The sequence below is a fragment of the Scyliorhinus torazame genome, chromosome 6 (assembly GCF_047496885.1).
Source record: "Scyliorhinus torazame isolate Kashiwa2021f chromosome 6, sScyTor2.1, whole genome shotgun sequence".
Classification (NCBI taxonomy): domain Eukaryota; kingdom Metazoa; phylum Chordata; class Chondrichthyes; order Carcharhiniformes; family Scyliorhinidae; genus Scyliorhinus; species Scyliorhinus torazame.
Genome location: NC_092712.1, coordinates 196,818,709 through 196,840,629, shown reverse-complemented (window position 1 = coordinate 196,840,629; position 21,921 = coordinate 196,818,709). Strand labels below are relative to the sequence as shown.

The 21,921-nt window shown below is 44.9% G+C and overlaps 1 protein-coding gene across 4 annotated transcripts in view; it reads left to right on the top strand.

The window, feature by feature from the left end:
- LOC140425216 (alpha-1,6-mannosylglycoprotein 6-beta-N-acetylglucosaminyltransferase A-like) overlaps positions 1-21,921 on the top strand; it is a 181,099-nt gene that overhangs the window by 118,735 nt on the left and 40,443 nt on the right. For all 4 annotated transcript variants that reach the window (XM_072509259.1, XM_072509260.1, XM_072509261.1 and 1 more), the window contains 5 exons: positions 10,900-11,034; positions 12,257-12,390; positions 16,056-16,189; positions 19,120-19,269; positions 21,131-21,277. In XM_072509259.1, the coding sequence (XP_072365360.1) occupies positions 10,900-11,034; positions 12,257-12,390; positions 16,056-16,189; positions 19,120-19,269; positions 21,131-21,277 (700 nt within the window). The remainder of the gene's footprint in view (positions 1-10,899; positions 11,035-12,256; positions 12,391-16,055; positions 16,190-19,119; positions 19,270-21,130; positions 21,278-21,921) is intronic.

The following is a 21,921-nucleotide window of genomic DNA, read 5'->3' as shown; positions in this document are numbered from 1 at the left end:
TTGGCACTCAAGAATACTTGCTTTACAGAGATATTCTTTGAGAAAGAAAGATCTTTTGAAACAACCTTAAAAACAAGATCTGACTCCTGTCAGAACCATGGGGAAGCTCTGTCTGTATTTCTTCACACGTTGGTTTCAGCTCTCCTTGCTCTCAGACAAATCTGCACTTCTTTAAAGACTGTTAATCTGTTTCAAGTTTACTGCAGTGAGAGCAAACTGCTTCACTTTTGGTCACAACTTAATTCAGCTCACAACTGAACTTCTTTCTGCAAAACTACCTGATGTCTTAACTCCACCCAGCAACAAATCAGCTTACCAAACTGAAATCTAATTAACTCCACAGGGAATCCCCTTAACTCAAACAACATTCCATTAACCCAAGCTTTTTGCTGTGCTTTAATTGCACTCAGACTCCCAAAGGCTTTATTGTCTTTAAAACTAGGATTTCTTTAATAACATGATTGCAGCAGTCATGCACACACCAACCCAGGCTGTTAACCCTTACTTCACCAAATACCTATAATACAATACATCTGAAATGCCTACATTCATCACAGTGGTTGACACTGTTTTCCATCTGCTTCTCAGCTTTCTTCTTTCCACTTCTACCGTCAATACAGAGCTACCCGGCTACTGATATACCGCATTTCCCTTCTAATCTCCTCCTACCTAAGCCAGGCTTTTAACACATATATGTGCACCGTATTATGCAGTTTTAATACCTAAAATTCTATACTTTATTGTTCCTCACTTACTTAAGTAAATATCTGATTACCTTGCTTGTAAACTAATTTGCATTTCAAACCCCTTTCAGACAGCTATGCTTTTATCAATTCTTTTTTCACCCCATTCTTCAAAATTATTTTATCTGAGCTTCTTTAATCTTTATTTCATCCCTTTTTAAATCTTTACTTTATTCAAGCTCTTGACACCCCTGCCTCCAAAACCTTTTCTTATTTGTTTGCATGACTATATTTTTAAAAGTACTTGGTGCTTCTACCATGTTATGATATTGGTGATTGGAAGCAGCACCAACCAAGTGAATTCCTGGGCTGGGCTTCACTGCCCCTGTTTTAGTGGGTGGGAAAACTGATGGGGACAGTGAATCCAACAGGAGACCCCAAATGGCTTTTATACTGGCAAGTTTTCCTATTCCGATTGTCCACCAACGCCCCCCCCCCCCCCCCCCGCCCCATCCCGCCAATAATGTAAAGGCGTTCCCGCTGAAGGGGGTGTCCAGCGATGAGACCTCTTAAAACTGAATAGCTAGGATGCACTAGAGTAATTTTCCATAAGTTTGTTTATTAAGGATTGAGATTAAATATAGAAAATATACCCGGTAATCATTATTTTATTTTTTTAAATATATTTTATTCAGGATTTTTGGCCAAACATAACAGTACGTAGTGTTTCTTTTACACAACAATAAAACAATATAAATAACAGTGGGCAGTTTTAAACAAATAGATATATAATATATAAACAAAAACAAAAACAAAACTGAATGGCAACTGCCTTGTCCAAAATAAATACTCTCCAAAAATACAATCCAGCAATCCAATATACAATTACCTATAACAACTACCTATACATATTATACCTATACAATAACATCTCTGAGAGTCCGTTCGATGAACTTAATCCGTTCTAACTTTATAAACCCTGCCATGTCGTTTATCCAGGTCTCCACACCCGGGGGATTGGCTTCCTTCCACATTAACAATATCCTGCGCTGGGCTACTCGGGACGTAAAGGCCAACACGTCAGCCTCTCTCGCCTCCTGCACTCCCGGCTCTTCTGCAACCCCAAATATAGCCAACCCCCAGCTTGGTTCGACCCGGACCCCCACCACCTTCGAAAGCACCCTTGCCACCCCCACCCAGAACCCCTGTAGTGCCGGACATGACCAGAACATGTGGGTGTGATTCGCTGGGCCTCTCGAGCATCTCGCACACCTATCCTCTACCCCAAAAAATTTACTGAGCCGTGCTCCTGTCATATGCGCCCTGTGTAACACCTTAAATTGTATCAGGCTTAACCTGGCACACGAGGACGATGAGTTTACCCTACTTAGGGCATCAGCCCACAGCCCCTCCTCAATCTCCTCCCCCAGCTCCCCTTCCCACTTCCCTTTCAGCTCATCCACCATGATCTCTCCCTCGTCCCTCATTTCCCTGTATATGTCCGACACCCTACCATCCCCCGCCCATGTCTCTGAGATCACTCTATCCTGCACCTCCTGCGTCGGGAGCTGCGGGAATTCCCTCACCTGTTCCCTCAGTTGCATGTGCCGAAATGCATTCCCTTGGGGCAACCCATATTTTTCCATCAGCGCTCCCAGACTCGCAAACGTCCCATCTACAAACAGATCTCTCAGTTGTACTACCCCAGCTCTTTGCCATGCTCCAAATCCCCCATCCATTATCCCCGGGACGAACCTATGATTGTTTCTTATCGGGGACCGCACCGAAGCTCCCGTCCTTCCCCCATGCCGTCTCCACTGCCCCCAAATTTTCAATGTAGCCACCACCACCGAGCTTGTGGTGTATTTCTTTGGTGAGAACGGCAACGGTGCCGTCACCATTGCTTGTAGGCTAGTCCCCCTGCAGTACGTCCTCTCCAATCTCTTCCACGCCGCTCCCTCCCCTTCTCCCATCCACTTACACACCATTGAAACATTGGCGGCCCAGTAGTACTCACTTAGGCTCGGTAGTGCCAGCCCCCCCCTGTCCCTACTACGCTGCAAGAATCCCCTCCTCACTCTCGGGGTCTTCCCAGCCCACAAAAAACTCATGATACTCTTCTCGATTCTTTTGAAAAAAGCCTTCGTGATCACCACCGGGAGGCACTGAAACACAAAAAGGAATCTCGGGAGGACCACCATTTTAACCGCCTGCACCCTACCTGCCAATGACAGGGACACCATGTCCCATCTCTTAAAGTCCTCCTCCATCTGTTCCACCAACCGCGTTAAATTAAGCCTGAGTAATGTACCCCAATTCTTGGCTATCTGGATCCCCAAGTACCGGAAGTCCCTTGTTACCTTCCTCAACGGTAAATCCTCTATCTCTCTGCTCTGCTCCCCTGGATGCACCACAAACACCTCACTTTTCCCCATGTTCAGTTTGTACCCTGAAAAATCCCCAAGTATCCACATTATCTCTGGCATCCCCTCCGCCGGGTCCGCCACATATAGCAACAAATCATCCGCATACAGAGATACCCTGTGTTCTTCTCCCCCCCTGAGTACTCCCCTCCACTTCCTAGAACCCCTCAATGCTATGGCCAGGGGTTCAATCGCCAGTGCAAACAATAACGGGGACAGAGGACATCCCTGCCTCGTCCCTCTATGGAGCCGAAAATAGTCAGACCCCCGTCCATTCGTGACCACGCTCGCCATCGGGGCCCTATACAGCAACTGAACCCACCTGATATACCCAACCCCAAAACCAAATCTCCTCAGCACCTCCCACAAATAATCCCACTCCACTCTATCAAATGCTTTCTCGGCATCCATCGCCACCACTATCTCCGCTTCCCCCTCTGGTGGGGGCATCATCATTACCCCTAGCAGCCTCCGTATATTTGTGTTCAGCTGTCTCCCCTTCACAAACCCAGTTTGGTCCTCATGAACCACCCCCGGGACACAATGCTCTATCCTCATTGCCATTACCTTGGCCAGAATCTTAGCATCTACATTCAGGAGGGAAGTTGGCCTGTAGGCGGGTCTTTTTCCTTCTTTAGGAGGAGCGATATCGTTGCCTCTGACATAGTCGGGGGCAGCTGCCCCCTTTCCCTCGCCTCATTAAAGGTTCTCATCAGTAGCGGGGCCAGCAAGTCCATATATTTCCTACAGAATTCAACTGGGAATACGTCTGGTCCCGGGGCCTTCCCCGCCTGCATACTCCCAATCCCTTTCACCACTTCCTCCGTCTCAATCTGTGCTCCCAGTCCCACCCTCTCCTGCTCCTCCACCTTGGGAAATTCCAGCTGATCCAGAAAGCCCATCATTCTCTCCTTCCCATCCGGGGGCTGAGCTTCATATAATCTTTCGTAAAATACCTTGAACACTCCATTCACTCTCCCCGCTCCATCTCTCCCTCCTCATCTCTCACCCCCCCTATCTCCCTCGCTGCTCCCCTTTTCCTCAGTTGGTGGGCCAGCAACCTGCTCGCCTTCTCCCCGTATTCGTACTGTACACCCTGTGCCTTCCTCCATTGTGCCTCTGCCTTACCCGTAGTCAACAAGTCAAATTCTACATGTAGCCTTTGCCTTTCCCTGTACAGTCCCTCCTCCGGTGCCTCCGCATATTGTCTGTCCACCCTCAGAAGTTCTTTCAACAACCGCTCCCTTTCCCTACCCTCCTGCTTTCCTTTATGTGCCCTAATAGATATCAGCTCCCCTCTAACCACTGCCTTCAGCGCCTCCCAGACCACTCCCACCTGTACCTCCCCATTATCATTGAGTTCCAAGTACCTTTCAATACACCCCCTCACTCTTAAGCACACCCCCTCATCTGCCAATAATCCCATGTCCATTCTCCAGGGTGGACGCTGTTGTTTTTTTTCCCCTATCTCCAGGTCCACCCAACATGGAGCATGATCCGAGATGGCTATAGCCGTGTACTCCGTCCCCATCACCTTTGGGATCAGTGCCCTTCCCAGAACAAAAAAATCTATCCGTGAATAAACATTGTGGACATAGGAGAAAAACGAAAACTCCTTACTCCTAGGTCTACTAAATCTCCAGGGGTCTACTCCTCCCATCTGCTCCATAAAGTCCTTAAGCACCCTAGCTGCAGCCGGCCTCCTTCCGGTCCTGGACCTCGATCTGTCCAGCCCTGGGTCCAGCACCGTATTAAAATCTCCACCCATTATCAACTTCCGCACTTCTAGGTCCGGGATTCATCCTAACATACGCCTCATAAAGTTGGCATCATCCCAGTTCGGGGCATACACGTTCACTAATACCACCGCCTCCCCTTGCAATTTGCCACTCACCATCACGTATCTGCCCCCACTATCCGCCACTATAGTCTTTGCCTCAAAAATTACCCGCTTTCCCACTAGTATGGCCACCCTCCTGTTTTTTGCGTCTAGCCCCGAATGAAACACCTGCCCCACCCATCCTTTGCGTAGTCTGACCTGGTCTATCAGCTTCAGATGCGTCTCCTGAAGCATAACCACATCTGCCTTAAGTTTCTTTAAATGTGCGAGTACCCGTGCCCTCTTAATCGGCCCATTCAGCCCTCTCACATTCCACGTGATCAACCGGGTTGAGGGGCTCTTTACCCCTCCCCCTTGACGACTAGCCATCTCCTTTTCCAATCCAGCTCCTCACCCGGTTCCCACGTAGCCGTATCTCCCCCAAGCGGCGCCCCCCCGCCCCGACCACCCCCCCCATACCAGCTTCCCCTTCTCCCCAGCAGCAGCAACCCAGTTAACCCCCCCCCCCCGCTAGATCCCAAACTAGCGTAATTGCACCCCCCATGTTGCTCCCAGAAGTCAGCAAACTCTGGCCGACCTCGGCTTCCCCCCGTGACCTCGGCTCACACTGTGCAAGGCCCCCTCCTTCCTGCTTCCCTGTTGCCGCCGTGATCACCATAGCGCGGGAACAAAGCCCGCGCTTCCCTTTTGGCCCCGCCCCCAATGGCCGGCGCCCTCAGCTCCTCATCCTCCCTCCCCCTCGACATGGGGAAGATAGAAAAGTTACAGGGTCGCAGGATTAACAACTTGGGAAGTCATCTCTTCCCTCTTTTCCCCCCCTTCATCCCACATATTCACCCCCCCCCCCACTTTATCCCAAACGTTCTTTTTATGGCCCGCTCACTCCAGTTTCTCCTCGACAATAAATGTCCACGCCTCATCTGCCGTTTCGAAGGAGAAACCGTCAGAGGACTTCCTCCAGGTTGCTCAGATATTCCCTTTCTGTGGCTTGAATGACCAGGATAGAAAATCCAGGTAGAACAGCAGATGCTGTAGCTCTCTTGGGGCGCTGAAATATTGCACACGCCGACTATACTCCAAACAGCAACCTCATGTACTCATAGAGGCCCCTGAGGTAATAATGATTATGTACCGCGTGGAATCGGAGTCCAGGTGCAGCTGGAAATTGATATGGTTCATGTCGAGCTTGCAAAAGGAATGGCCGCCAAACAACTTCATGTACAGCTCATCTATCTGCAGCATTGGCTACCTGTCCAGATGGGAGGTGTTCTTTACAGACAATTTATAATCTCTGCACAGCATATGATTTTGTCAAGTTTTATTCCCAGGACATCCGGCACTGCCCAATCAGCAAGTCACACCGGTTGGATCATATGAGGCCTTCCAATCAATTGAATTCATCCTTGATTTTTGCCAGCAGTGCAAAGGGGACCAGGGAGCCCCAGAATTACCTAGGCTGAGCCTCAGGGTTGACATATCAGGGTCTCAATCTTGCCCAGGCCTTCCTGGAAGACTTCAGGGTTGTGGTGATCCACTGTAATAGGAGATGTAAGGTAGGACCTGCACTACAGGTTCGCTGGTAGCTCCTGCCGGCTGGCTCCGCCCAGGGAGAACTGTATAAATATGCATGACCTCCAGTGCCCTGCCATTTCGCCAGCTGCAGCAGGAGGCCACGCATCTGACTGTAATAAAGCCACAGTTGTACCCAACTTTAGTCTTTGTGCAATTGATCGTGCATCAATTTATTACAGTCAGATTTTCCACAGAATGGATATCAGAAGAAAGCCCAATTGCCTGCAGCTGGATCCGCACTCGCCCGACGCCAGAAAAGACTTTACTCACTGGAGAGCATGTTTTGAGGCCTACATCAAGGCTGCGGACCCCGAGCCAACGGAGGCTCAGAAGATAAACGTCCTGTACTCCAGACTGAGCTCCAGCGTGTTCCCGTTGATCCAAGACGCCACAAATTACACAAAAGCAATGGAACTCCTTAAGGAACACTACACGCAGAAGGCGAATACACTCTTCGCCAGGCATGTACTCGCCACCCGCTTGCAACTACCTGGTGAGTCCATCATTGACTTTTGGCGGGCCCTAATTCCACTCATCCGGGTGTCAGACCGTTACGGCCTCCGAACACGCGAATCTCCTCATGCGCGATGCCTTTGTGAAGGGGATTGCCTCGGACCGCATCCGAGAATGATTACTGGAAGGGGCCACGCTCGAACTGGCGGAGACGAAAACCTTGGCGCTCTCCATGATGGTCGCATCCCGTAACGTACAATCGTACCCCTCCCACCGCGCTGCCCACCCTTCTACTCCTTCCTCCCCCTCCTGGACCCCGCTGACGACCTCCTCATCCCGACATCGGAACCGCACACGCTCACCACCCGAAGCATCCGATGGCTACCCGTAGCTCGCTTCGATGACGCTAGACCAATCTCGCCCGCACAACCTGGCCACTGCATTGACGACGGTTAAAACCAACGGCCACCCGACCTTGTGCCTGCTGGACTCCGGGAGCACCGAAAGCTTTGTTCACCCAGATACAGTAAGGCGCTGCTCCCTCGCGGTCCACCCTGCCAATCAAAGGATCTCCCTAGCATCCGGATCCCACTCCGTCCCGATCCGAGGTTTTTGTACAGTCACCCTCACGGTCCAGGGCATAGAATTTAGTAACTTCCGTCTCTATGTCGTGGTGTTTCCCTTGATGTGTGACCCACAGTCTTGCCGGTTGCAGCATTCCAAATTTAATCTTCCGTTTGTGCAGCACCGCCTTGGCCCGATTAAAGCTTGCCCTCCTTCTCGCCACCTCCGCACTCCAATCTTGATATACGCAGATCACCGCGTTCTCCCACCTACTGCTCCGAGTTTTCTTTGCCCATCTGAGGACCATCTCTCTGTCCTTATATCGGAGAAATCTCACCACTATGGCTCGAGGAATTTCTCCAGCCCTCGGTCTTCGCACCATAACTCGATAGGCTCCCTCCACCTCCAGCGGACCCGTCGGGGCCTCCGATCCCATTAACGAGTGCAGCATTGTGCTCACATATGCCCCGACGTCCGCCCCTTCTACACCTTCGGGAAGACGAAGAATCCTTAAATTCTTCCTCCTCGCATTATTCTCCAGCACCTCCAGCCTTTCCACACACCTTTTGTGTTGTGCCTCGTGCATCTCCGTTTTCACCACCAGGCCCTGTATGTCGTCCTCATTCTCAGCAGCCTTTGCCTTCACGACCCGAAGCTCCTGTTCCTGGGTCTTTTGCTCCTCCTTTAACCCCTCAATCGCTTGTAACATCGGGGCCAACAGCTCCTTCTTCATCTCCTTTTTGAGTTCTTCCACGCAACGCCGCAGGAACTCTTCTCAGGGCCCCATATTAAACTGCCTCCTTCCGAAGCCATCTTGCTTTGTGCCTGCCTTCCTGGCCACTGCTCTAGAGGATCCACCGCAATCCGGCCACCTTCCTCTCTTTTTTCCATCCGTGTCCAGGGGGGATTCCCTTCTGGTTTACCGCACAGTGTTTTTTGCCGTTAAAATTGCCGTTGGGGCTCCTATTAAGAGCCCAAAAGTCCGTTCCACCAGGAGCTGCTGAAACATGCGACTTAGCTGGTCATCGCCGCACCCGGAAGTCCCCCGGTAATCATTATTAACCATTAAACCTGTATTTTAGGACATAGCAGTGATAATATTGTATAGAATTATAGAATTTACAGTGTGGACTCATGTAGGCTCTGGCTACAAGCAGTGGCGACAATGCTTGATGGGATTTAGGTTAGCTAACTTGCCCACGTTTTTGAGACACACGAGATGTGTGGTCAGCAGATTACATAGTGGACTGAGTAAACAAGTTATATCAGTGGCCCCCAATATCCTCTGAAACAATCCATGAAGTAAAGAGAAAGCCAGTTCTGACATCCTGTCCCTAGCTGGTCAATGGGTGGACAGGATCTGACGGTGATATTAGGATGGGAGAAACAACTTAAAATGGACCCAGAACCTTGATAAACAACAGGTGACAGGTTGAGGTTAAATCATGGGTTGGTCACAATTTTATTGGATAGTTTGAACATGACAGCTTCAGGGATTGGATTGGACATGACAGCTTCAGGGATTGGATTGGGTCCAACTGGGGTGGGCTATTGATTTTTGGGAATCGTATAATTGATGTGTTTTTATCAGTGTTTAGTAGATAGATCTTGGCAAACATCCAGATCTCATCTCTCGTGTACATAAACTCAAGATTGGGAAAATAAAACCGTCTTATCCAGGTTGTTATTGTGTCTGTTGTTCTCTGTACTGAGTTGAGTCATAGGGAAGAACCACACGTGAAAGCTGGCTCAATACACAGGTCTTGAAAATGCTCCTACACCCACCATGAAAGGTCGGGAACCCCATTACTATACATTAACATATCATTAGCTTAATTCCCCACTGTATCATCCCCTCACATTAGGATTTCCCTGGGTTTCTAACAAGTCCTGACAAATGGAGATCTGGTGAAGGGAACCCATTGGGGGAGCACAGGTAAGTACAGCTCCGAGGGGGGAGAGGGTCATGCCGGGCAGTATCCTGGCAATGCCAGGACACTGTCCCCGGTATTGCAGTGCGAGCTGGCAATGTCAAGTGGAACTGACAGGGAAGGGGGCTTCTGTTGTAGGATTGTTCTGGAGGGGGCGGGGTTCCCATGTTCGTCAGAGAGGGTTCGCTGGGGGTTGTGTGCATTGAGGAGTTTGGAGGGGGGAGTCGCCGTGTCCTTGGGGGATCCTTATTTTCATTTTCATTTTTTTAGATCGGGGTATCCTTCAAAAAGGATACACCAATCTCTTGAAGGACGAGGCTCACCTTGCCAGCATGACATTGTGGGATCTGCCTCCAGGATTATTAAAAAACTAAGTGTAAAAAAATATGATGAAACTCGCAGGTAAAACCGTTTCTCGACGGGCTGGCAATACCAGCTGTGAGGGAGGAAAAGAGGCAGGGACTGGAAGCACCACTGGATTGGATTGGATTGGATTTGTTTATTGTCACGTGTACCGAGGTACAGTGAAAGGTATTTTTCTGCAAGCAGCTCAACAGATCATTAAGTACATGAAAAGAACAGGAAATAAAAGAAAATACATAATAGGGCAACACAAGGTAACACAATGTAACTACATAAGCACCGGCATCGGATGAAGCATACACGGGTGTAGTGTTAATGAGGTCAGTCCATAAGAGGGTCGTTTAGGAGTCTGGTAACAGCGGTGAAGAAGCTGTTTTTGAGTCTGTTTGTGCGTGTTTTTGTGCGTGTTCTCAGACTTTTGTATCTCCTGCCTGATGGAAGAAGTTGGAAGAGTGAGTAAGTCAGGTGGGAGGGGTCTTTGATTATGCTGCCCACTTTCCCCAGGCAGCGGGAGGTGTAGATGGAGTCAATGGATGGGAGGCAGGTTTGTGTGATGGACTGGGCTGTGTTCACAACTCTCTGAGGTAACCGACAACTGTGAGCCCAATGTTAATATACCTCGTAACTGTATATATGTTTCCTGTGTATTCATATCTGTTTATTTTTTTCCCTTTTTTGTTTCTTGCAACGTTGTTGCAAATAAATGCAAAACCAATAAAAATATATATATTTAAAAATATGACGGGTAAAGCCGGCAGTGGTGCAGCAGGCAGCACATTGCGCTTTCCGCCTGGGTTGCCACTTAGTTAAAAAAGGAAAAATTTCCGCTCCTGATCTTCTGTATTTTGCTGAATATATTCTGACAAGCCAGAACTCTTCTTCATATGCCCAGCTGCTGTAAAGTAAGTTTTGATTAACTGGCACATTACGATTCAATGCACTTTAGATCTTGACCTTGACAATAAAAACATAGCAAACGTATGTTACACTTGCAAATTAATTCAAATAGTGCAGTGTTTCACATCTCCAATCTGACTATTGTAACAGTACTTATATTTCATTTGGATTAGTCACTTGAGCATTTTGACTGGAAATAAAGAGGGATGTCCAATTAGGGGACCAAAGCTACTGGATCTCATATACATTGACATTGTTGGATTAAAACAACTCCAAACTGTACTCGGAGCAACTTTCACCCACTATCGGTAAGATTATACATCATCTTTATGCTTTGGTTGATTTTATGAAAGAAAACAGCACGTTCTACTATTGATCTCTCTTTAACAGGTTTGGTTACATTGCACTTGAGTTTAAATTACACACATTTTTGCATATCGTTGGTTTGGAAATCTTTTGTTCCAATGCCTTCAATTTATTAGCCACCCATATAAGTTGATATTGGAAGCCTTACAATGCCTGGGTTCAAAACAAACATCTGTGGATGCTTTAAAAACTGGACTAAAAACAGAAAATACAGGAAAACACTTCCATCTATGAAAAGAAAAAAAAAAGAATGTTTCTGGTCAATGACACTGTCAGAACATAATGATTTGGTTAGTAAAATTGCCTCCTTTCAGCATGACAAAGCAAGGGTTAGTTTGACACTCAGGTTTGACTGACTCATGGAAACATTGTTGTAAACAGCCATGGTTTAATAATAAAAGGGAATGGAATAAAACAAGGAGTAAAGTTCTCTTGTGGGGAAAATTGATTATAGTATCAAATTTGTCTCTGAGCAGTACCATTGTGCTCTACAGATTGGGGTTTCTGCTCCTAAGACCTCTGCCCAGTGCATCATAATGGGGCATGGTGGTTAGCACTGCTGCCTCACAGCGCCAGGGACCCGGGTTCAATTCCAACCTTGGGTGACTGTGTGGAGTTTGCACGTTCTCCCCGTGTGGGTTTCCTCTGGATGCTCCGGTTCCCTCCCAAAAATGTCCAAAGACCAAGCAAGCTGGCCATACAAATGACTGAGTGATTCAAATGATTCAAACAGAAAATAAAGAACAAGTGTGTGGAAGTGAATTGAGCGTTTAAAATGATTAGATTATTTAAAAAAATATTTGGAAACAAGTAATGATGAATTGAGGAATTTTGCATAGTGCAACTGAAATATATGGATAAAGAGCAATGGATTGAGGAGTTTTGCATAGTGCAACTGAAATATATGGATAAGGAACAATGGATTGTTTTAAGGTCTCTGGTTTTTTCGATGGAAGCAATTTGAAATAGTTTTGATTACAGCATCTATGTTCAACAATAAAAGGAAGGCTATAAGGGTTTTAAATGGCCTGATCTATAGTTGGTTGTGTTTACTTGTAAGTGACAAAGAAGTAAATTGAATATAAAGAATCTCGTCATCTCGCTGATAACTTGGATTATAAATCAAGCCACTATTTTACCTACTTCTGACACTTTTTTTCTTAGATGCTTATTGAGGGTTCTTGATTCTTTTGGAACTGAGCCGGAATTTAACCATGCTGAATATGCCAAGAAAAAGAACCATGGATCCCCTTGGGGCAAACTCAATCTGATTCCAAAGCAGTTTTACAACATGTTCCGTAAGTAAATGTGGTCAAAAGTTCATTTCGCGGTCAAGTGTGGCAGCATGGCTGTTCACATACATCAGACTGTTTTTTTAAAATATGTTTATGAAAATTTTTCCATAATAAACAAAACCATACAACACAATTACACAATAGAAGAAGGAGACTAACAGGCAAAAGCACATATTAACGTTTAAGCCCCAAAAACCAAACTGAACCCCCTAACAGCTGACGGTGACCAGCTCCTTAAAAAAGGAAATTAATGACTGCCACCTTAGGTAGAACCCTTCTACCAACCCTCTAATGGGGTACTTCACTTTCTCCAAATGTAAAAAAGACATGAGGCCGCCCAATGAAGCCGAGGCACTGGGTGGCGTAGGAGACCTCCACCCAAGCAGAACTCATCTCCGAGTTCCATCAATGAGGCGATGGTGAGGACATTATCTTCACCCCCGTTTGAAACACCGACGAGTCTGATACCCCAAATATGGCCACCAGCATGGATCCAAATCAGCATTGAGTCTCTTCGACATAGTGTTGAGGAAAGAGGCACAGAAGCTTACCAACTTGGGACAAGACCAGAACATTTGAGTGTGGTTAGCCAGTCCCCGAGAGCAGCGCTCACACTTGTCCTTCACCCCAGAAAAAACTCCACTCATCTTCGCTTTAGTCAGGTGCACTCTATGCACCACCTTGAATTGAATCAGACTTAGCTGAGCAGATAAATGTGGAGTTGACCCTGTAAAGGGCCTCACTCCACACCTCACCATCCAGAATGAGATCCAATTCACCCTGCCATTCCGTCCTCATCTCAGTTAATGGAGCTGACTCCGCTGAGAGCATATGGCCATACATGCCTGAAATAGACCCTTCACCAGACCCAGCCTAAGACAAAATCCTTTCAACAGGGACGAAGGGAAAAGCCTTGCGCAAAGAAATCACAAATTTGGAAGTATCTGAAAAGACTGAACCAGGCAGTTGGAATTTCTTTGCCAACTCCTTAAAATCTCCCCTTCACGAACAGGTCTCCAAACCTCTCCAACCCCTTCTCCTCCGATAACTTAAACATCGAGTCCAAACCCTGGTAGAAAAGGGTTGTTTTTGCAGATGGGGGTCAACAAAGACCAGGAACAGAGTTTAAAATGCTGCCTGAACGGCTTCCAAATTCTCAGGGTGGACATCACTACTGAATTCAGGGATAATCTTACCAGAGAAAAAGGCAACAATGCCGTAACTATTGCGCCAAGGCTAAAACTGTGCAGGAACTCCCCCATATGGAACCAGGATCACTGAACCACAACAATACCTTCTGAGTATTGACTGCCCAATAGTAAAACAATAAATTGGGTAGAGCCAAGCTCCCTGACTCCGTTGATCCTTGGACTCCTACCTGCCCAAATACAGGTGGACACTAATTTGTTAACTTTGACAAAAAGGACATGGAGAGAAAAATAGGGAGGCATTGAAAAATAAATAAAAAATCTTAGGGGTGCATTTATTTTAATAGTCTGAACCCTGCCCACCAAGGACAGGGAGTGGTTATCCCACCTCTGTGTAAGTTGGACTTGACACTCTCAACCAGATTAGTGTAATTTAATTAATGAGGCGAGGCCCAATTAATGGGTCACCCCCCCCCAATTTATCCCCTTCCACCTAACAGGATCTCAGCGAGCGTTCTATTGACAAAACAAACTGGGGCAGAGACAGCGGACACCCCTGTCTCGTTCCCTTAGTCAACGGGAAGTAGCCAGAGTTCAGAGCTTCGTACGAACAGTGCCAGTGGGAGTCCTATACAGTTGTCGAATCGAGGAAATAAACTTGTGGACAAATCCGAACCTCCCGAGAATCGCAAACAGATATTCCCACTCCACTCTTATCAAATGCCTTTTCGGCATCTCGGGAAACAATCACCTCTGGTTCGGGCACCGAAAAGGAGAAAAGGACAACGTTTCGCAGATGACGTATGTTGGCCGACAATTGTTGACCTTTAACGAAGTCTGTCTGATCCTCCGATATCACCTCTGGGAGGCAGGGCTCCAGCCACAGCGTCAGCACTTTGGCAAGTATCTTAATATCTGCATTTAAGAGTGAGATAAGTCGATAAGACCCACACACTGTTGGGTCTTTTTTTTGAGAATCAAGAAATAGAGACATGTGTGAGGCTGGAGGGCAACAAACCCCAAGATAAAGAATCATTCAACATATCCAGAATTGAAGCTACGAACTGCTCCACGAACCTCTTATAAAATTCAATGGAGAAGCCATCTGGGCCAGGGGCTGTATCAGTCTGCATCAACCCAATGCCCCCCCCCACCCTGCCAGGATGGATAAGCTGTCCAGAAAGTCAGCCATGGCCGATCCCTGAACCGGAGACTCAGATCTATAAAAATCCCGATAGAGCAATTCTAAAGCCGCATTAACCTGAGGAGGGGTGGAGACCTGGCTACCGCTTGATTCAGGTACCTGTACGATCTATCAGGAAGCCGTCTGTCGCTTCTGCTGATAAGCTAAAAGGCGACTGTCCTTCATAAAACATGCTCCACGAGCTTCGCAGCTGGCTCACTGCTCTGTTGACAATAACTCTAATTGTGTCTGCAGCGTTTTCCTACTTGCTAACGTCTCTGGGGTAGGGGCCATAAGACACTGGAGCAGAATTAGGACACTCGGCCCATTGAGTCTGTTCCGCCATTCAATCATGGCTGATATTTCCTCATCCCCATTCTCCTGCCTTCTCCCTATAACCCTGATCCCCTTATTAATCAAGATTAAGCAAGTATTAGCAAGTTAGTACTGGTGGTCCACCTCAAGAATTCAGTCCATCAGCCTCTGTTACTCTGCCCTTGCTGTCTTCACCGCGTACCCTTTATATCAGCCCTGCTTGAAACACACTTAATTACATTTTACCTGAATAAAAATTGGAAATTAATCTTCATTTTTAGAGATATCCTGGAACTTTAGGTGCATGGCACATGCTGAGACTATATCATTTAAATTAAACTCAGAAAGCGGTAACTCTAAACAAAATATCAAACCCAAGCTTCTGAAAAAGACCTTAGAAATAAAACTTTAGTAAACACATTAAAAGATAATATTTTACTTACTGTATAATACATAATTTTTAATGTAAATTTTTTATGTTCATGTAATTTTTTTATAATAAAATTTCTATTTACTGAAAACATTCAGAAAATATTTTTACTAATTGTTGTAAAACCCAATATAAATATGAATTTTGTCATTTATAATGGGAAGAGAAAAAGTGACAACAGGAAGTCAAGGAACTAAATGTAAATAACATTTTCATTTTTTAATCTTGTGTGCAATGAATGACACTAATAAACTACATGAATAGTAATTCACATTAATAAACAGTAGCTCAGTTCATTAAGCTTTTGTCACAGGCTGAATAAAAATGAAGATCGCAAGTGAACGTCAGTTTAGCATGGTATGTTTTCTTCCAAACTAAAATGTTGATGTATTACACTGAATGTGATTAACAACAATATAGTTGTCACATTTTTACAACTCAAGCAGACATATGGCATTAGCTCGTGTCAATAAAGGCCTTTCAATCCTTTGGGAAAAATCTGTTTTATAAGTTAGGTAAGTAGATGTGTTCGTAACCAATCAGTATCCTCAAGACTGCTTCATTTATACTGTATTTTACAATGTATTTGCAGCCCATACGCCTGATAACAGTTTTTTGGGCTTTGTGGTGGAGCAGCATTTGAACAGTAATAACATCACACTCCTTAATAAAATCCAAAGAACTAATAAAGCTCTGGTTTATGGTAAACTGGCAGACTATTGGAAGGTAAGCGCTGTCTTCTTTTACCCCTTAAGATGTTGATATTTTTAAGACATTTTTTAATCCTGAAGAATATATTACTCAGAGCCCAGGGGCTAAAAGCTTAGTACTTGTTCTTAAGCAAGGAAATAGAATTAGGGAACTAAAGAAAATAGGATTGGAAGGATTTGCAGGTATTTAACAGAATAATTATTTTCTATTTAGCAACAGCAAACCAGGTTGTAGAATTGTTCCCATATTGGAGTCCCAGTGATGCAGGTGATTATACACTGAGGCTGTATTATTCCCACAGGCCTCAGAACCCTGATGTCAAAGTCAAATGAGGGTCAGAATCTCGCACTCGGAAACAGTCATTGGCTGTGATTTCCCCGCATTAGCCAATTCGTAGCCAGAGGGCAAGCTCTCAAAGCTGGAGAGCCAATAGGAGGCTCTCCGTCATTGAAGAAGCAAGCAGACTGCCTTTTCATGTTAGTAATAATAATCGCTTATTGTCACAAGTAGGCTTCAATCAATGAAGTTACTGTGAAAAGCCCCTAGTCGCCACATTCCGGCGCCTGTTCGGGGAGGCCGGTACGGGAATTGAACTTTATAAGCCAGCTGTTTAGCCCACTGTGCTAAACCAGCCCCAGCTGGTAAGAAAGAGTGCCTTCATTTTGAGATGCCCTCTCTGCAACATTTTAAAGTTTTAAAGAAAAAGTAGACACTGCATCCAGGCCATCAATATGAGGGGGTAACCCATCCATAGATTGGCCTGTGGCTGCAGGTAAAGTCAGGCAAGCAGGGAGAGCCTCAAGGCCTGCTTGGAACACTGGCTCCCCTGACTGCCATTAGGAGGCTATGTCCAGATGGGTTGTTCCTCAACACCTCACGGTGCCTGGAAGCCAACTGGAAAATTCTTGCTGGCTCTGACAATTGATCTTAATAGGCCCTTAAGCAGCCTTAATTGTCCATGCTGCCTCCACATTGCCTCTGGGAAAATGGTCTTGGGGTAAGGTGATGCCAGCAAACCAGCACACTGGCCAGTGGTGCAAACTTCCCCACCCGTCCTGGGATTCAGCCTTGGAATTTCTCTCCAGGGTTTTAAATTCAAAATCCACTGCATATTGTGAGATGAAGGTTTCCCTTCTCTACTAGTGCTGAAGGTCCTAAGTGAAATGGGTTCGGAGGTCCAGTTTGGCAGTATTTTGCTATCTCTATCAGAGAGTTTGCAGGGGAAAAGTTGTGGGAAGTTCCAGCTATGGTGGAAGGTAGGAAGTGCTATTCTGAGGTTGGAGGCAGGATAAGGAATTGTTTAACCATTCTATATCTAAGCAGGGATCGTATGATGCCAGTGCCATTGCAGAACATTCCATGTAATTCAAAAGGTTAATTACATTGTTGTAACCTTCAATCCTAGAAGGGTTTTGAAGTAGACACTTGCACATTTTTTGAACTCTGATCAGTGCCAAAGGAATCTTGGGCACCTTGGGCTGAATTTGCACTTCCAGGGCAGGTAACACAAATCAAGAAATTTCCTGGCTAGGCACACCAACCGTGAGAAAGAGAATCTTAAATGGTGCGATTTCTGGTGCTGCCGAATGTGGGGCTGACAATTCTACTTTATCCACCCTTCAAGAGCATTTATAGGCTCTCCAAAGATTTGGAATTCTTACACTGCAAGATAGGGCCCTTACTCCAGTGAAAATCAGGTCTATTTGAACTCAGCGCTGAGTTATTGTTAAGTTCAGGCTTCCCATCTCAGAGTCACATCAGGAGCCTGTTTTGCCACTCCCCTCAGTTCCACGCACCATTTGTAAAGGTCCCCAGACTCTCCACGACTCCAAAAACATCTGACTCCCATGCTCCAACATCTGAACACTAAAGGACAATGCGTAAAAAGATTTGTTCTGGTTATCCCTGGCCTTATGTTTTGAATGAGTTTCGTATTCACTGGTTGTTTGTACAAACCCAGCACTTCCTGAAATTTGAATAGCTTCACCATTTAATAGGAGACTCTTGTTGAATTTTTCATTCCACTGCCTGATTGGGACCTTATCATAATATACCCCTTTCTGAATTTCTAGTGAGCTATCCCCTTTCAAGGGGTGTATTCATTGGAGCTGGAATTTCCCAGTCCCACAGTTACAAATGTCAGCCACAAAATAGGACCCTCTCATGTAAGACATTTTGGCCTTTCCTTGTCCTTAAATGCATTTGCTACATATAAATTTATCTGAGACCCTTTCACTTTCTTCCTCCCTCTCTATCATTTTTTAGCTCATGCTAAATCATCTCAGTGCCTCTGGACACTATCAATCTCATTCCTATTTATTAGTACACAAGTCATGAGTTATTTTTATGAAATGTTCCCTATCATTCACAAAAATAATGTGAACAGTAGATAAATCAGAACAGATCTCTGGGGAATGCCTTGATTGTTCCCTTACTAAGTGCAGCATTTCCTTTTTTTCATATTGTTGGCGTGTTTTGTAAAACAGATTCTTCAGCCATTTGATAAATCTGTGATCTATTCCATCCACCCTGACCATTTTCTGAGAGAATGTTGTGAAATTGCTTTCTGAATGCCCAAGTAATTTACTTTGTATGTACTGGATATTCCTCATTTTGCTTCCTAGTTACCTCTTTCAAGAATTTTAGAGGATATATTGAATATTATCTGTTACAGGCATGCCTCTAAAACCACGTTCAAACAACTTTACTATCTTTCTAAATAAATTGTACCTTATTTGGAAGTTTATAATGAATTCTGTACATAGTGACATGTCTTTAAAATTGAACACACTGAAAAACATTTTGAAGTTATGGCATACCTTTTTCCTAAAAGTTGCTGTAATTTAATGAAGCTGTATTAATGTCACTTATGTGAAATATCAAAAGCCTATGCTGGCCAAGGTAGAGACTGTTATATTTCTAAGTATGTCTCCTGATTTTTACAGGACAAAACATCTTTCCTGGATATTGTCAAAGATTATGCTGAGATCCATGGTACATTTCACAATGAAAATAATGTCATTTTACCCAATTTTGTAATTAATCATGGAATCCTCAGTGGGCAGGACCTTCATCTCCTGCTAAGAGAGACTAAGGTTTGTCAGATGTTAACAATTTATAGTAAAGTAATTGATTATCACATTGGTGTACACGAATATTTACAAAATATGTACAATCATATTTATAATATGATTGCTTTCTTGGATCATTTAAGTAAAGACAAAAGTACAATATTTTGAATTAGAAATATTAACCCTCAAAGCCTTTGGCAAACCATGATAAACACACTGACTGGAAACATGCAGAAGAAAAAGAGTCTGGGTTAAGGTTTAATATGCATATCTGAGAGGCGTTGAGTCTCTGAATAAGCACTGAAAATATACTTTCAGGTAAAGCTAGTTTCTACATCCCAGAAGATCCAACTGAATGATCTGTAATTTTGTTAACTGACTAAGGATCTATGAATAGCATATATCTTAGGATGAGCTTTACTATAAGATACAACCATTTTATTATAACCCTCTATGCATTAATGGTCAGATCATATTTGGAATACATTTTAGCTCCAGTTCTCTGAACCAAGCTCCCTGCCCGCTTGGCTTTCTGTAGGAAATGCAGAATGTGTTATTGACTCTATGTTGTACCATTTAGTTCTGTCTCCTGAAAAGGACATCAATTGGTGTATTGGGAAACTTCAGGAAAGAGAATCTAGGTTGATTCTGGGGAATCGTAGTTTCAGATTCTGAAGCGCGAACCAGAGAGCAAGTTTTTATTGTCGAAGAGAGGATTGAGGAAAGACATAATCAAAGATTTTTAAATGCTGGGAGGAATGGGGGGCTAGGTGCAGTATTTGCAATGTGGGGGGGAGGGAACCCTCCGATTGACCTTGGAGGGCACCTATGTTATCTCCTTGACTCACCACGAGATCCACTACATCAGGACGATGCATGAAAATACCTGCACCAATCCACACCCACATGAATTCTGGCTGAGAGGCCTGGAGCATCATGGGGACCTGGAGAATCGGACTTCCAGCCTGTTAATCGGGTGAGCGCAGGGCGGTGTAGCTCGCTGCCACTGCCGGCGGGGGACCAGAGCATCGGAACGAGACCAGTGCCTGGCACTGATCCCGTTTTTAGCCTCACACTTGATTCTCTACCGGATCGGGAACCCCACTAATTGTCACTTCTACACAACAAGAAATTGTCAAACATTTTTTCCTGAACATGGTTCACCTTCATTCTGTCAGGCCTGGCTTTATCTCCACAGTGATCAGAGCTGCCTCGGAGGAGGGGGAGCTCCTGACCCCAACTACATGTTCCGGGTCGCAACCCACAGTTTGGGAATCCCTGATTTTCTGCTTGAATTAACTGAGGATTAATTTATGAAATTGTATGTATTGAAGGAACAGAATATTTGCTCCTCCAAAGTTTAGCATGCTTGAAGACTACTGTTTATTTGGCAATATTCTGGAGAGATTAAAATGGTAATGATTGTAGAAACTCTGATTTAATCCCCTGCATCAAGGGACAGTCTAACCCCTGTAGCTCAAGGTAAACATTTAAAGCTGTAGTTGGTTCCTTGATGTTTCATCAATTCCCTAAAGGTGATCAGTGTCTCATTGATTGCTATTGGGATATTATATTCTGGCCTCCATATATAACCATTGTCCAGCAGACGTAACTGCTTTTCAATGAGGCTAGGAAAAAGCAGAAATGAGTACCACTTCTAATTCCCCCCCGCCCATCACACACAAACCATCACCAAACCCCCCCCCCCCCCCACCCTTCACATCACCGTCCCATGTGTTGAGCTCACCGCATGCCCAAAAGAGAGCACTTTCAACTGGAGATCTTTCATCAATGCAACTTAATAAAATAAAGCGTATGATTTGTTAATATGATGAAAGTAATAAGTGAAATACTAATTTGTAAAATACTTATTTTCATCCTTTAGATTTTTGTGGGACTAGGATTTCCTTATGAAGGCCCTGCACCTCTGGAAGCAATAGCAAATGGCTGCGTATTTCTGAATCCAAGTTTTAACCCTCCAAAGAGCAGAAAAAACACAAATTTCTTTCAGGGGAAACCAACTTTCAGAGAGGTGTTGTATATAAAATATTCAGCATTTAGTTTGCATTGTAGAGTTTTTGAATTAGAATTTAATTTTAAATTATAATTATAAAGTGTACTGTATGTGAAAATGTGTTTCAAGATTACTTGCCATCAAAGGTGAGGGGTAACTGACATGTTATTTCCAAAGGTATTGCGCAAGGAGTAGTCAGTACAATTTGTTTTTTTTAGGACAAACAGGGTGGGAATGGGGATAATGAAACTAAAGATTGGGGAGGGAAGAGGAGTAGGGGATCAAGGTGATACAGAGAAGATGGGGAGAGGAAGATAATGTTGAGGAAGGGGAATTCTATTCAGAGGAAAATTGAGAGCTGAACATTGGAGGAAGTGAAATACAGTCAAATAGGGAGGAGTGGTTGTGATGAGAAATTAAGGCAGTGAGGAAGGTTGCTGGGCCATAACCTTGTTCAGTTGGAAGGATCTTTTTTTTAAAGTATTTTTATTGGGTTTTCACAGTTCACAAGCAACATATTGTATAACCACGCAAGAATGAAAAATAAACAAGAAAAGAAGACAAACAGAAATCAGCACATATATTTACAGGCCCTTGTCTTCCCTCCCACTGTGGCTTGAGTCTCCTTTTAGCCGACCTACATCTGTTATAGTCCCCAATAT